Genomic DNA, 15,525 nt, shown 5'->3' on the forward strand with positions numbered 1-15,525 from the left:
GTGCCCCTTGTTTCCCTCAAGTGGCCCCACGTGGGTACCTGGACGGCCCATCTGCTTCATGAGTTCTAGAAACTGGATGAGAGCATGAGTGGTAGTTTTGTTTCCCCACCAGTATGGGATTGCAGGCCACAGCTCGCAGTGCTTCAGCACTTCCAGATCTTCTTCATATGAGACTATAACCTGATAGCCACGCTGCCACATGGTCCGCAGAGTTGGAACCACCTAAGGGAAGTTAAGCCCAGGTTGAAGTCAGTGGGAGCTGCGAGCCAACAACATCAGCATCCCTGAAGTTCAGATATCAAAGCGTGTAGTTGCCTTGATAGCGAGGCACAGGTTTGGCTCAAATAATGCTGCTCAATGTACATCCAGACAAGGTTATAACCCATTTTGCAAGAGGAGCTAGGAGGACAAAGGCCTACAGCCATCTCCAGGAAAACACACAATGAAACAGGAATGGTTAGGGCAGCACTGCCACACAGATCCACGTCTGTCGCCAAAGCCATTCATGAGAACTCAACCGTTCAGACTCAGTAAGTAAACACAAATCTTAGATGTTAATCCGACCTCTGTAAGGGGAAAAGTTTCAGAAGCTGGGATCCCTCAGTCATTCTGAATTGAGAGAAGGAAAAAAGCTCTTAGAAGAAAACCAGATTGTCTGATACGGGCCTGTTTCATTTAAATGTTTCAGTATGAAATTAAATTTTCCGGTCCTGAAAAGTTGTCATCGAACAGAGTTGAGGCTCCAGTTTCTATTTTTTTTTTTACTTATTTATTTATTTGCAAACCCAGAATTTAAACAGACATCTTTGGGTTTTCATTGTGTTGCTCGTGTAGTGGAAGTGGTGGCTTCATGATGTTACAATTAACTTCTCATTTAAAATAAAAAACGAAGTGGAAACATTTTAATGCAAATCTTTGAAGAGAGCCAGCATGAACATAGAAATGTATCCTGCTTCATCCATGAAAGAGAGTGTGAGCCCCAGTTAAATCAGAAAAGTACCTCAAAATTAAGACATAAACAACAAAATGAGCTACAGAATCTGATTGACAGAGGCCTATGCTTTACTGCAGCTGCCTTTCTAAAGCTCAAACCTCTTTAAAAAAAGCAAAAAGAAAAACACATCACCAGAAATGTAATATATGAGCACAGGTGCTTATTTTGCAAACAAAGCAGAGATGAAACTGTAGACATCTGACAAAGAATCTTTAAACTCAAATAATTCAGATCAAAGGCAATTACAATTTTAAACACGATATAATGTTGTCACACTGTGGCCTGTGCCAGTACTACACATTTCTATTTACAGCTTCATAAATGTTTTGACACTTTCATTTGAAACCGGAGCAGCAGTCTTGAAAGACAGTAGACATGAGATGATTTTAAAACAAGTGAGCAAGTATGAGGCTATTTGATGTTAAATCCAAATTCATGATTTTGAAAAGGTCCACAGCCACCTAACCTGCAAAGATGTCACCTACAGAAATGGCAAGTTCCACTGTGCTGGTCACAGACCCTCTGGAAATGAAAAGCATTCCTGCAGGAGGGCAATACTTGGCTTCACCCATCTCCACTGCCCGTCCTCCCTCCCTCTGGAGGCAATACAGAAACATTCTTTTTCATAGAATGCAGAACGGCTTGGGTTGGAAGGGACCTCAAGGATCATAAAGCTCCTCGCCACAGACAGGGCCACCAACCTCCCCATTTAATACTAGACCAGGCTGCCCAGGGGCCCATCCAACCTGGCCTTGAACACATCCAGGAATAGGCATCCACAACCTCTGTGGGCAGCCTGTTCCAGTACCTCACCGCTCTCATAGTAAAGAACTTCCCCCTGATATCCACCTTAAATCTTCTTCCCTTCAACTTAAAACCATTTCCCCTTGTCCTGCTATTATCTACCCTTTCAAAGAGTTCACTCCCCTCCTGTTTGTAGGCTCCCTTTAGGTACTGAAAGGCCGCAATGAGGTCACATCACAGCCTTCTCTCCTCCAGACTGAACAAGCCCAGCTCCCTCAGCCTGTCTTCGCAGGGGAGGTGCTCCAGCCCAATGTTCATCTTTGTGGCCCTCCTCTGGACCCTCTCCAACAGCCCCCTGTCTTTCTTGTATTGAAGGCCCCAGGCCTGGATGCAGTACTCCAGATTGGGCCTCACAAGAGCAGAATAGAGAGGGACAATCACCTCCCTGTCCCTGCTGGCCGCCCCTCTTCTGATGGAGCCCAGGATACCATTTGCTTTGTGTTGCTTTTTTTCTTTCTCTTTTTTTTTTTTCCATTTGCTTTTCTTCTTCAGTCACGTGACCTCAGACCATCACCTTCCTTCAACAACCTACCAGCAACAACTTGTCCCTCTTGCAATTAATCACTTCTTTTTGTTTTGGAACTGGCCATGCATCTGAAAGCAAATTTGGTCATCCTCTCCAGTCTTGCTCTGCTCGGCCACGACTTACACAGTCACGATATTTGAGGAAACAATTAAACATTTTCACTCAGGTCCCCTGTTATTCAGTTGAGGCCTGAATTATCAGAAATCCCTAATTTTGCTGAGAATTGTTCTATTTTAACTCTGCTGTATAAAATGCTTTGAAATGGTAATACTCAGCCCTTACTGATCCACCAGCTTCAAAGGATTAATTCAAATCGCAAACAGGGTCATCATTATCCTGCACCCTCACATCTCCAGAGAAAACCTTCTGTGCCTATGCATCTTTGAAATGTTAATTGTTTAACTGCTGAAAGCTCCCACACCTTGTCAAAAGAGGAAGCTAAAAATCTCAACTTCTAAAATGTGGCAGTCAAATAATTTCCAATTATTAAAATTAAAGCTTTTCTAGAGGTTTGGGTGACTGAAAGCTTATTAGGCTGTCTGGAAGGTCAGCTCCAGCTGAAGTGGAGAAAGGAAAGCCAAGGCCACTATTGTGGCCCCTCTCTGACAGCAGCTGCTGGTGTCAGCATATTCCCAGGTGGACTGGTAATGCACAGAAACCTCTGCACCAACTTGTATCCATCCCGTTGGCAGCTGTAGCAAAGAGCGCCTGATTCAGACTGATCTACCTTCTCCCTCCTCACCTGGCACCTCTGGCAGAAACCTCATGAAGCTCAATAAAGGCAAATGCAGTGTCCTGAGCCTGGATGGAGTAATCCCACACACTGGGACAGATTGGGGAATCGTGCAAATCCACTGTGTCCAGCTGGAGCTTTCCCAGTACAAAAAAGACACGGATGTACTGAAGTGAGTCCAGCAGCATGAAACCAAGGTGAGCAGGGGCTGGATACTCAAATACAGGCTGAGAGCTGAGTCTGTTCAGCCTGAAGATGACTGTGGACAGATCTTACTACTGTCTGCAAATGCCTGATGGGTGACTGTAGAGAAAGACAGAGCCAGCTGCTCCTCAGAAATGCATGCCAAAAGGATGAAAGTCAACAGATACACAGTGCCACAGGAAAAATTCTGATTGGATATATGGAAAATAGGCTTAGTGCCAGAGTGGTCAAACACTGGATCAAGCTGCCTAGAAAGGCTATAGAATGTCCATCTTCAGAGATATCCAAGAGTGGACAGGATATGGCCCAACACAGCTTTGAAATAGGTCTGGTCTGCCCGGTGGGGTTGAATTTCAGAGTTCACTTCCAAACTAAGTTATATAGTTGTGATGCTATAAATACCACCAAATAATTTATAATCACTGCTGTGAAAAGGAAGAAAAGGAACTGTTCTGAATTCTGTCAACAGAAGAAGGTAGTAATCTCCATCTAAGACTGAAAGCCCTTGCCATAGTCCAGACTTTATTATAGCAACACTTATTCACAGAAATCTGGTAGATTAGCAGATAGCAGTTGTATCCCTACGATGGGCCCACAAATCTATACATATGACAGTCAAATTTAATTCCCTCCTCCATACTATGCTTTATCTCTTCATATGTATTAGGTAAAGACCTACCCCCGATACAGTAAATGCTACATTTCCTAGGATAAAAATACAAGAAAAGCAGCAAATAAAACTCGGAACCAAGACTTCACTGTGTCTTAGTTTCAGCTGGGACGGAACTGTGTTCTTTAGATTGTCTGGTATGATGCTATGTTTTGGTTCTAGGAGAAAAACAATGTTGATAACTCACCAATGTTGATAGTTGCCGCTAAGCAGTGTTGTACAGAGCCAAAGCCATTCTCAGAGAAGAGCCCAAGGAGGTGGGAGGGGACAGAATTAGGACAGATGACTTAAACTGGCCAAAGAGATGTTCTATACCGTATGACAACATGTGGAAGGAGTTTTCGAGGGGATGGGAGGGTATCTCTCTCTCTTCTGCTGCTCGGGGAGCCAGCTGGGTGTTGGTCAGGGAGGTGGTGAGCAACTGCTTCTGCATCACTTGTTATGTACATTCATATACAGATAGATAGATATAGATATTCATAATTATAATCCTTTCCCTTTTCTCTATCTTTTTAAATAGCTTTATCTCAACCCATGAGTTCTACTTTTGTTTTTTCCAGATTCTCTCCCCCATCCCACTGGGAAGGGGGGGAGTGAGCAAATGACTGTGTGGTGCTCAGCCACCTGCTGGGTTAAACCACAACACACTGTAATGCATCATCCTTTAAAAAAACGGAGAAAAGATCTCATACTTACATTTCTGGGACACAGTTTACACTGGAAAATCTGTTTTATACAGGTAATAAGATGACAGTGAAGTTTCTTGGTTAATCCATCAAAATTCCTGCAGGCCAGGATAACAACTTCCTGAGGATGAGTTTCCAACCACTTTAACACTTCCCACAGAATATCCTATAAGAGAGAGTCAAGACAACTTAGAAAATCACACTGAATCACGCAGAGAAAAGGAAGTAAAACTTTTCCATTAATGGAACCATTAATGGCTGGGTAGACCCATGACCCCTGTAATGAAAATCAATGTAGGTTTTCAAAGTATGGACATCCAGCAGCCCACAAGGTGTTTCAGAGAGAAGTACCCCAGAAAAACCTACTTTCTGCAGGTCTGTGCTGATTTGGTCTGGCTGTGGGGCCAGAACTCTACATTTAACAGCTTTGGATTTTGGTAATACCCATCAATCTCCTACTTCTTACAGCCAGGTTATCAGTAAACCCATGTTCCCAACCTTCTTTAAGGTCAAACATGATGTTGGTGGCAAACTGGAAAATAAAGAAAACCCTGTGCTTGCTTAAACATGACAGGATCTGTTTTCCCTATTTGTTACAGGCAATGACAACTTCTTGGAGATCACACATAATTAGCAGAGTAGACAGGCACTACACCTAACTATCCACTTGAACGTGCCAATCATCATGACATGAAAGGTTCAGACGATGAGTACGAAACCAAAGCTTAGCCAGTCAGTCTACAAACAAAAGCTGCTTTAGCTGGCTGTGCATTCCTCTGTGCCCAGCTGTGCAAATCTCAGCAAATGCAAAGACAACATAAACTGGTCCACAGTGAGATAGCACAGGCCAAAGAACAACTTCACATTACTGTCTTCATAGGACCTGACAATAATGGGACACAGACTTGCGTTTCTCAGTGAAACACTACTCCTCAAAAAAAACAAACCAAAAAGTGTCTGTGATTTAGTAGGCTCTTAATACTTTCTTTTTAGTAACTTCTGTCTGTACTGGGGAAATATGACTGCCCTGCATAGCATCCTTGGACTACACAAGATAAACCCCAGAAACATAAGGCACTTGGTGGGGCTTAGGTGGTACAGAGCAAGGTACAGCAGTTCCAGTTTGAGGATAAGAAAATGATCAGTGCTGAAACCTTAATTGCAACTGCTGAAACTAGCTCAGTAACCTGCCCTGCCAACTTTCTCTGGTTCGAAGTCCTCCCACTAGGAAAATAAATAACCTATTCAGAAAACCTTGGGGAAGCATTTTCAGATTAGGATGGCCCTTACATAAAATTAGCAGCACCGTTTGTATAGCCATTCCAAAGGCAAGGACAATACCTGTACAATAACGGTTGTGTATACCATATGCACGAAGTACAGATTCGTAGATGGATCGCTAGACTTGTGGGCAATCCTAAAATCCAAATATCTAACTCCGGCCTCAAGTTGCTCCGTCACAGTTAGCACCTGGATAGTTAAACAGAAGAGAGAGTCCTGAGAGTTTGAAAAGGGTTTGTTCCTTTAGATTAGATAACTGGAAGAGGTGTACCAAATTAGCCCTAAGACAATTTCCACACCTTTCTCCTTTAAAATGGCACGGTAAGGCACCAAATCATAACTTTAAATTATTTTACTATCTAACAAGAGGATCCTGATTTCCCTGTGGAATATACTCCAGATATAGGCTAGATTAGTTTCAGACCTCTGCATTTGTTGTCTTCTCAAAGTTAAAAGATCCATTAACCCGCGCCTAAATAGAAACACAATCTCTGTTCACAAGACTATTTGTATGAACAAATCTTGCAGGATCAGCACCTCAGAAATTCTGTATTTATTTTATTAGATCAAAGACTTTACCATGGTTGTCTCTACGGACCTCACTCATCCTCAGTGGAAGGAAAAACAAAAATAGAAAAAAGTGCTGGCTATTGTTCTCTTTTTAGGATAAAGTCTCTTCAAAAGTTTGAATTAACTTGCAGAAGTCCTACAAAATACAGGCCCTCTCCTGTCTTGGATTTCTCTTGAACCTCTCCATCTGGCTTTGAGAGTTACATGGGACAGGTGATAGAGATGAGTCTGGGGCAAAACATCCCAAATGACGCATCTCCTATATTTATCAAGGTTCTCTTTCACTAAGAGAGCATAATCAATTGAATTTAACACATTTAAATCCTAATTTGTCTCAGTTCAACCTGCTTGTATGGACAACACTATTAGGTTTCAGAGAAAAAAACAGACTGTACTAATTTAAGTCAGATAGGATTCAACTAAAGCTAAACCAGTGCAAGGTGTTGTGCATGATAACCACACTTGTTAGTGCCAGGACAGAACTCAAGACATCTGGCAGGATGTTCACCCTGCCTAGCTCTAACCATCTACCTTTCTGCTCCTAAGAGGGGAGTTCAATCTGAGCTGCACATGCCCTCAGGTGCTGAGGATCACAGGAGCTGCCAGCAGCATCCTCCACACCTGTTGGGTCTCCTCCAGGCTGCAGAAGCCAAAGGAGTGATCCATGCCCAAGACTGGCTTCCACATGGGATGCAGAAAATGTATGGCTGTAGGTCATATGTAACCACTGTGGCCAGAAAGTGCACCAGACTGATTAGTTGTTGTGAACTGCCCTTTAGACAAATTTCTTTCTTTCTATCAACTGCCTGAGAAAACTAGAGAGATTAGTCTTCTTAATTAGTCACCTGGATTTGGATACTAAATCAGACAGCACAGCTATTGCCTCCAAGTGCAAAAAGAGGAGATTTAGGGAAGCAGTGCGACTCAGCACAGCTGTCTCACACCTGACATCCAGGTTGAGAGCTGACGTCAGCCATTGCATAGGAAAGATATGGGCCTCCAGGTTGACACACATAACAGCCAGGGCTGGGGCCTGGCATAGGGCCATCCAGGAACGCGTGGGTCCTGCCAGCAGCAGGATGCCTCGATCACTGCTCCAGATACCAAGGGACAGAGTCACCTTCCTGCAGAGACAGCCACGCATCATGGCACTAAAGAGGACAGGCCTGCAGCCAGGTCTTCCCCGTCTGCCAGGCCACCTCCCACTCAGCAAGCTGGGCTCCAACCAGAAAATGACTGTAATGATGCATGGAGCTTGTTTATCTCCATCAAGAACATCTTGTCCACCAGCAACTGGCAGGCGAGGAGGTATCTGAACCCATTATTGGCATGAGCTCCAAAGTTTAAAATAATGGTTCGAGAAAAGACCCTGCGATAAGTGAAGAAGCCTAAGCATAATTATTGCCACGTCTCAATTATTCAGTTTTAAGTCACTACTAATGAACTACTCCTTCAAAAAGAATGAAAGTGAAGAGATTTCTGGTGCCTCTTTGATGACATGAAAGTCCATTCTTTAGAAAAATCTTCAAAAGCACTAACTTAAACTATGATCCCCAATTTCATCTTTAACATACGTTTGTGAGGAACAGCAGGAGATAACTGCTAGCTTAAAATTCAGTTGTTTTGTAAATATGAACTAAACCTTAAGTGAAGTGTCACACCTTCACTCTCTTAATCTTTAAAGTTCCCTTAAATTATATTTTTGCCTTTGCAGGTCGCTGAAATATTTACACAATAAAGCAGTGCAAAACGACGGGCTCCTCACTCAACAGTGACAATAAAACGACATTGCTTTCTGAATTAAGTGCAAGAAAAGACTTCTACTAACTCATTTTGATTAGGGTAATATTAAATGTTAATAATAACAATAATAAAACTGTAAGGAAGATGAGTTTCTAGTAGTCAGTTTTAAGCAGCATTGTTGTGAATCCTTCCTGTCCAAGCTGAATGACTTCTCCCTACAAATGAAGATCCGGTATGCACAGCACTGGTACTTCATGACAGCTGGTGGCTGTTTTCTTATTGCCTTATGGGAGAACATGAGCATATTTTGCACTTGAGCACAACCTTCAAATGCGTCCAGGCTTGAGAACATCAGACATTTACCTGTGTTATGGACCACTTCATAATAATAGGGCGTACAATGCAGGGCATACATTTATTTAAAAACTTCACCAGCTTGGATTCATTGCCACTAACAGCAGAGTTCTTATCCAAGCAGTAGGTCATAGTGTCATGACTCCCTGGAGAATACAAAAATGAACAGAAAATACATGTCATTTCTTAATCACTCAAACACCACAACACACGACTACATTTCATACATACACCTGACATGCCTCTTCGTTTACAAAGCACACGTATGTTGCCTGACAGGTTATGCAGTTATGGCAGAAAGGTGAGCTCCTACAGAGTTCACTCACCTGGCACTATTAGTGTGAAATCCTCATAAAAGGAAGGCACTTTCAATATTTTCAATATTTTTCATTAAAGCAGTTCCCACTTAAACTACATATCGCTGCTGATGTTTGCCTCACGCTGCATTAAAACAGTCTGTTTCAATGAGTGTCTTCCACCAAAACAAATATCTTGATGTGAAAACTCTCTTTTTGGGGGAAATAAACAGCTGACAGAATATAGTAGAGAATACAGAACAGAATATAGACAGAAGGAATGTATCAAGACCCTAAGTCCAGCTGCCTGGTCAACATGCCTCTTGAACAGCCATGGGGCATCAACTACCTCTCTAGGAAGCCTATTCCAGTGTTTGACCACCCTCGCGGTAAATAAATGCCTCCTAATGCCCAGCCTGACTCTGAAGCCCTAAATCTGAAATACCTCTTGTCGTAAAGGTTCATCTACATATGATGCAACTTACAGTGCCTTCAGGACAGGCAGTCAGTGATCTTGCTAGCTTTTTCTGTTCTATTAGCTCTTCTCATTTCATAAAGCGTCAGTAAGAACAGCCAAAAACTTGATGACCTGATTTGCTGCAATCTTTACAGGGTATCTGCAAGGAATTTGCAAATCATTTTGATTTTTTTAAATCCCCTCTTGAACAAAGCAATCACTGATGCTAGAAACTGTCTTCTTAAAAGGTCAGTCTTACTGGTGCCAGTGGTGATACTTTTAGTAGCCAAAGTGGAAGGACAAGATCATATCTGAAATAAAAATTCTTTGAAACAGTCAATAATAGAATGAGACAATAAACTATTGTTCACCTTTTAAAATCTAGTTCATGTCTGTATTTTCCTGCTTTAAATGATCCAACCAAGGTTACCACAGATGGAAGGTTAATGATGAGGACATTCAATCAAAGAAGTTTGTCTTAAAAGACGTATGAGTCAAGCCATTAAGTACCCATGGACCAAATCCAAGTCTAAGATAAGTGAACATGATTCCATCAATGGGCATTGCATCTGCTGATGTCATTATCATGGATAATAACTTTTCATTTAGGTGTCTTCTTGTGACATCACCAAGTTAGAATGAAGAAGGGTATATCCACAATACAGCAAGTTTGATTCAAAGATAGAGAGCTAGCACAAAACCAGGCAGCTTCAGAGCTCTAAACAACTCCTGCCCCGAACCCAGTGCAACACAGTGCCAACCGCTAAGAGTTGCCTCTGTCTCTTTGTCATGCGTTCAGAAATCACATTTTCAAGTTTCTTGCATGTCTTGTTATCTTCTTTATCTGAGATGAGCCCAGTCATCTCATAACCCTTAGGTTATGACACATTTACCATGCCCTAAGGACCGGAGGGCAAGGCTGGCTTCTGTGGGGAGATGAGTAAGCTTCTGTTTCCGAATTGGGTTTCCTTCAGACATTGCTCCCTCTGAAAACCTGCTAGAGCTGTCTTGACCCGGTTGGTCTTGTTTTGTTCTATTCTGATCTGGGCTAGATCAGTTTAGTAGGTCAACTGGAGAAGAAGCTTTCTTCCAATCTACTTGAGCTGCAATGCACAGTAAAAATCATCCAGTGTTTGTTTAAACTGACTTGACTTAGAATTAAAGAATATCCTGAGTTGGAAGGAACCCACGGGAATCAGCAACTCCAACTCCTAGCTGTGCATAGGACCTGCCAAAATTCAAACCCTATGTCTCACAGTGTTGTCTAAATGCTTCTTGAACTCTGGCAGCTTGGGGCAGTGGTCACAGCCCTAGGAAGCCTATTCCAATGCCCAAATACCCTCTTGGTGAAGAAACTTCTCCTAATACCTAGCTTGATCCTCTCTGACTCAGCTCCATGTAATTCTTCAATTATTTTTTTCTTTCTGCCTATTCTCTGTGAAAACAACAAACATTCACAAGAATAGCAAGATCACTGTTAGGAGAAGAGTCAAGAACTCGAAAGCACACATCAACAAGTTCTCAGCATTCTAGCAAGAAACAGCACTGTGAAAGCCCTTTAGAAGTAACATGGTTCCTTTTACATCAAGGAACATTGATTTTTTAAATGATTTTTGCAAGAGGAACAGTATATAAAAATTGAAAAAAAAAAAAAAAGAATTGCCTATCTTCTGTCATAAGATAGATACTTATTTTCTTATCTTGTTTCTCTACCTCCTGGTGGCCTCCTATCATGGAATGACAGCTTCAGTAGACAAAGAAAGAGCAACTGATATAATCTACCTGGACTTCTACGAGACCTTTGATAGGGTTTCACATAACATTTTTTATTTCTAAATTGGAAAGATTAGAATTTGAAGAGTAGACTATTCAGTAGAGAATGAATTATTTGAATGGTCATGGTCTGAGGGCTGTGGTCAAAGACTCTGTCCAGGTGGATGTCAGTAATAAGCGATGTCCCCCAGGGGTCTGCACTGGGACCAATGTTCTTCAAGATTTATATCAATGATCAGGACATTGGGAATCAAGCACACCCTCAGCAAGTTTGCTGATGACATCAACTTGAGTGGTACAGTTAATAGACCAGAAGAAAGAGGTGTCATCAAGAGAGACCTGGACAGACTTGAAAAATAGGCCCATAAGAACCCATTGAGGTTCAACAAGGCCAAGCACTGCACTTAGGTTGGTGCAATCCCAGGTACAACTGCAGAATGGGAGAAGAACAGAACTGGAGAGCAGCTCTGTGGAGAAGGACTTAAGGATCCTGGTGGACAAAAAGCTGCTCATGAGAGAGCAATGTGTGCTTGTAGCTCAGAAGGGCAACTGTATTTGGGGCTGCATCCAAAGAGTGATGGCCAGTAGGGACAGGGAGGTGATTGTCCCCTTCTATTCTGCCCTTTTTAGGCCCCATCTGCAGCCCTGTGTCCAGGCTTGGGGCCCCCAGCACAAGAAAAACACGGAGGTGTTGGAGTGGATCAAGAGAACAGCCACAAAGATTACCAGAGGGCTGGTGCACCTCACCTATGAAGACAGGCTGAGGCAGCAGGTCTTGTTCAGCCTGGAGAAGAAAAAGCTCCCAGGAGGCCTCACTGTGGCCTTCTAGCACTTCAAGGGAGCTTATAACAAGGAGGAAGACTGACTTTTTACATAGGCAGATAATTATAGGACAAGGGGGAATGGCTTTAATCTAGAAGAGGGAAAAATTTAATTAGATACTAGGAAGAATTTTTTCACTCAAAGGGCGGTGAGGTGCTGCCACAGCTGCCCGGAGAAGCTGTGGTGCCCCATCCCTGGAGGCACTCAAGGCCAGGTGGGATGGGGCCCTGGGCAGCCTCAGCTGGTAGGGAGCAGCCCTGCCTACAGCATAGGGTTAGAACTCAATGATCTTTAGGGTCCATTCCAACCCAAGCCATTCTGTAGAGATTCTATTTTGAATGATTCTCTTATATAGGCTTTATCCAAAACCAAGAGGTGTGCTTGTTTTGATGTTAACACCAATTTATATTTCACATCCAAGAAATAGCCATGAAATAACTTTCTGTTTTTCACTTTTAATCACACTCCATTAGTACATGACAGTCTGAAGAATTACACCATAGTTCTCAGGCTCTCCCAGGGCTCTACTCACTGTAGACAGGACTTGATTTTCCCTCTCTCTAAATATGCCTTTGCTGAAGTTAATGTAGGATTTCATAACCTATATAAAACATCCATCTAGATGCTGTGCTGCTTTCCACCCTAACAGCCACATCTAAAGTGCAAGAGAAAAATATGGGTTAGATTTTCCGTTAGCGCTGTTTTCATAGTGGAGGCAAAGCACTCAAGAGCTAACAGTCCTCCAGCCAGCAGTCTTCCCTCAAGCCAGTGAAAGCAGGTTCTCCCAGAATTTCTTCAGGGAGAATGAGGAAAAATATATATATATCTGTTCAAGGCAGCAGAGAGCAATGACCAAAAAAATGGTAGTAATTTTTTAAAAAGCTCAGATTATTAACACTGATCTGACATGATGATGCATAACCATCTTGCACATCTTGATGCTAACACAAGTCCTTTTTTCTTCCCCTAAGATCTTCTTCTCCCTCCCCTTGGCCCTTCTGCCCACCACGTATACAAATAAAGAAAACATAGCCATCCTAAAGTAAAACAAGCAGGATGTTCCAACGCTTAAATGACATGCTAACAAAACAGCAGAGAACAAAAGTTAATCTTTACCTGGAAGAGATAAGTTAAAGAGGGGAGTATCCCAGAGCTTTTCTGGTAATTTTGACATCCACTGAGCATTTTCATGGCACACATGAATGGAGGTTTGCAAAGGGCCTTCCATTAGTACTGTCCTGAGACTTCATAGGCTGTCCTGGGAGGGAAAAAAAAGAAAAAAAAAGACAAAAAAGAATAAGAGTCACTAAATTATTTCACAACGCCATTGGACCTGTGCAGAATGTATTTATTCATGCTATGAAATGACAAGCTTTCTCTCAGATTACTCCAGCAAAAGGTCATGAGCTATGCAGTCTCAAAACTCACTACTTTAGACAACACTGTCTCCCAGTGTGACACCAAAGTACGTTCTTGCTTCAAACTGGCAAACCAACCAACTGAAAGAAGAATGAAGCCAAAGTAAACGAGGCTCTGTTGGTGTGGAGAAATGATTATCTACGCAGGCTACTACAACATCATGAGGGGCAGCCCATTTCCAGTAGGAAAAAATGTCTACCTCCTGAATCTTTGACAGAAACAGGAGACGGACTGAGTCTGCTGCCCGCAGGCCCCTGGGGGTCACAAAGCATCACACGAGCTGCCCTACCAATGCCTTTGTGACAAGTCCTAATTTCTTCTATTGCACAATGGATTTTCACATCAGGATGACTTTTGGAGTCAAAGGGGAAACCCTCCATCTTCTTATTCTCCGTTTTGAGAATATCTCTTGACATCTGCTCTTATCATCCCTATGGAGCCCATGGTTACAAGTACTTCAGCTGGTCAGACCTTCCAGAAGGATATTCTGGAATTATTCTTCTTGAACGCAGATCTCTTCAGGATCTTCTGCAAAGTTTGCAATGGTCAGGAGTGCCAGCAGATGAACCCCAGCTGAAAAATCATAGTAACCCCTCACTTGAGAGTACTAGAGTTAATGTCACTTTGTGTTCTCCTGAATAGTGCAAAACATGAAGACAAGCACCCTATGGCATTTCTTCTTTTCTTTGTAGGCTGTTGCCTAAAGTTCAGGTGACGTTTGTGAAGATAAAAGCTTTCCTTTTTTTCATTGATTTGAAGACTTTTTCTTACCCACCTAGGTAGTGAAACACTTTTTAGATCATGGCACAGTGACTACCTGTGATGATATCCCACCTTCTTTTTTCCTTCTTTCTTAAAATGTTAGCACCGTGAACATTTCCTTCTTTTCTGCTGCAGGTACAGCAGTCAGATAAGTACCGTGCAGCCTTTGTGCTTGCCAGGCTTCCTGACTTATTTTTGTTCCTTCTTGTCACATCTCTGCATATTCATTCCTGAGATTGCTTCTCCCCAGCAATTTGTTGGGTTGTCTGGGGAGGTGGTTGGTTCTTCAGGATTTACAAGTGAGTGATGCTGTTTATATAAAGAACCCGTGGTTTCCTTAAACATTGTGCAATACATTTTTTGGCAGCCACATGAGGTCATCTGGAAGGTAATGTCAGCAATTGCTTTACTAAGTCCCATGTACACATCACATATAACAGATACAATCTGCTTTTACATCTGATGATGCATGTAGCACCACTCACCCAGCCAGCCCGGCTGCACAGTTGATGTGGCTTTGGATCAGTCCAACCAAGTTACTGCAGCCCAGCTGAGATACAGACAAGATCACAACGACTGAGGGAAAAGCCCAGTGACATCACCCAAGTGTCCTACATGGAACCTGGGATTTTTCCCTTTGGCTCATCTAGCCTTGGTTTTCCACTAACCTTTCAACAAATCACCTTGCTAGAGGCTAGAAATCAGCGCTTATCCCTGCTGAAAAAGGTTGGTTTTCTGCCATGTTTGATCCCTATGGAGGCTGACCAGTGTCCTCCAGCTGGCACGGGCTGCTGCTGCTACTCTGACCATGGTGGGACAACAAGAGCACTCTCTTGGGCATGGGGAAGCCAGTGGGGAGCAGAAACAGCAAGACCGAGCTGAACAAAAGAGATCAAACCGTGTTTGGGCTGTGCTCCTGCAGAGCACAAGCCTGAGATGCTCACGCCACTACCTCCTAACTCATCTGCCACCTCATGGTTAGGATGCAGCACGTCCTTTGGGGTGAAATCAAGGCTTGCCTGGAAGAATGAAACTGCAACTGCTAGCTATCGCTGTTCACAAGGAAATCTCAAACTCCACAAAGTAGAGCAATGCCTTCATTCCCACCTCCCCACCCAAGAACCTGATGGCAAAGCCATCCTCTGCACGCTGCTGCCACGACAAACCACACTCAATCCCCATGAGCTCCTGCCTGCTTTCTAACCTAATCGTGCTACGGAGCTTAATTACAACGCGAGGATTCTGCCGGGACACAGGCGACAAACAAGCAGTAAGGCTGAAATACGCCAAGAGCACCAGCCCGAGCCCCGGGACGCCAAGAGCTTCGGGTGGCATCGCCCCGGGATGCCCCCAGCACGGCAGAGGAGCCGGGTGTGCCAGGGGCCCGACGGCCAAACGCTGCAAGAAGCCGTCAGGAGAACGAGATTGGCG

The 15,525-nt window shown here is 43.2% G+C and overlaps 1 protein-coding gene across 5 annotated transcripts in view; it reads right to left on the reverse strand.

The window, feature by feature from the left end:
* PLCXD1 (phosphatidylinositol specific phospholipase C X domain containing 1) overlaps positions 1–15,525 on the reverse strand; it is a 35,631-nt gene that overhangs the window by 2,402 nt on the left and 17,704 nt on the right. For 4 of the 5 annotated variants that reach the window (XM_040699051.2, XM_015277705.4, XM_040699044.2 and 1 more), the window contains exons 2-6: positions 13,030–13,171; positions 8,575–8,711; positions 5,959–6,087; positions 4,628–4,783; positions 39–222 (exon numbers count right to left, since the gene is read on the reverse strand). In XM_040699051.2, coding sequence (XP_040554985.1) covers positions 39–222; positions 4,628–4,783; positions 5,959–6,087; positions 8,575–8,711; positions 13,030–13,141 — 718 coding nt within the window. In that variant the 5' untranslated portion in view covers positions 13,142–13,171. The remainder of the gene's footprint in view (positions 1–38; positions 223–4,627; positions 4,784–5,958; positions 6,088–8,574; positions 8,712–13,029; positions 13,172–15,525) is intronic. The other variant, XM_015277706.4, reaches the window with a different exon arrangement.

This window comes from Gallus gallus, chromosome 1, assembly GCF_016699485.2.
Source record: "Gallus gallus isolate bGalGal1 chromosome 1, bGalGal1.mat.broiler.GRCg7b, whole genome shotgun sequence".
NCBI classification, from domain to species: Eukaryota; Metazoa; Chordata; class Aves; order Galliformes; family Phasianidae; genus Gallus; species Gallus gallus.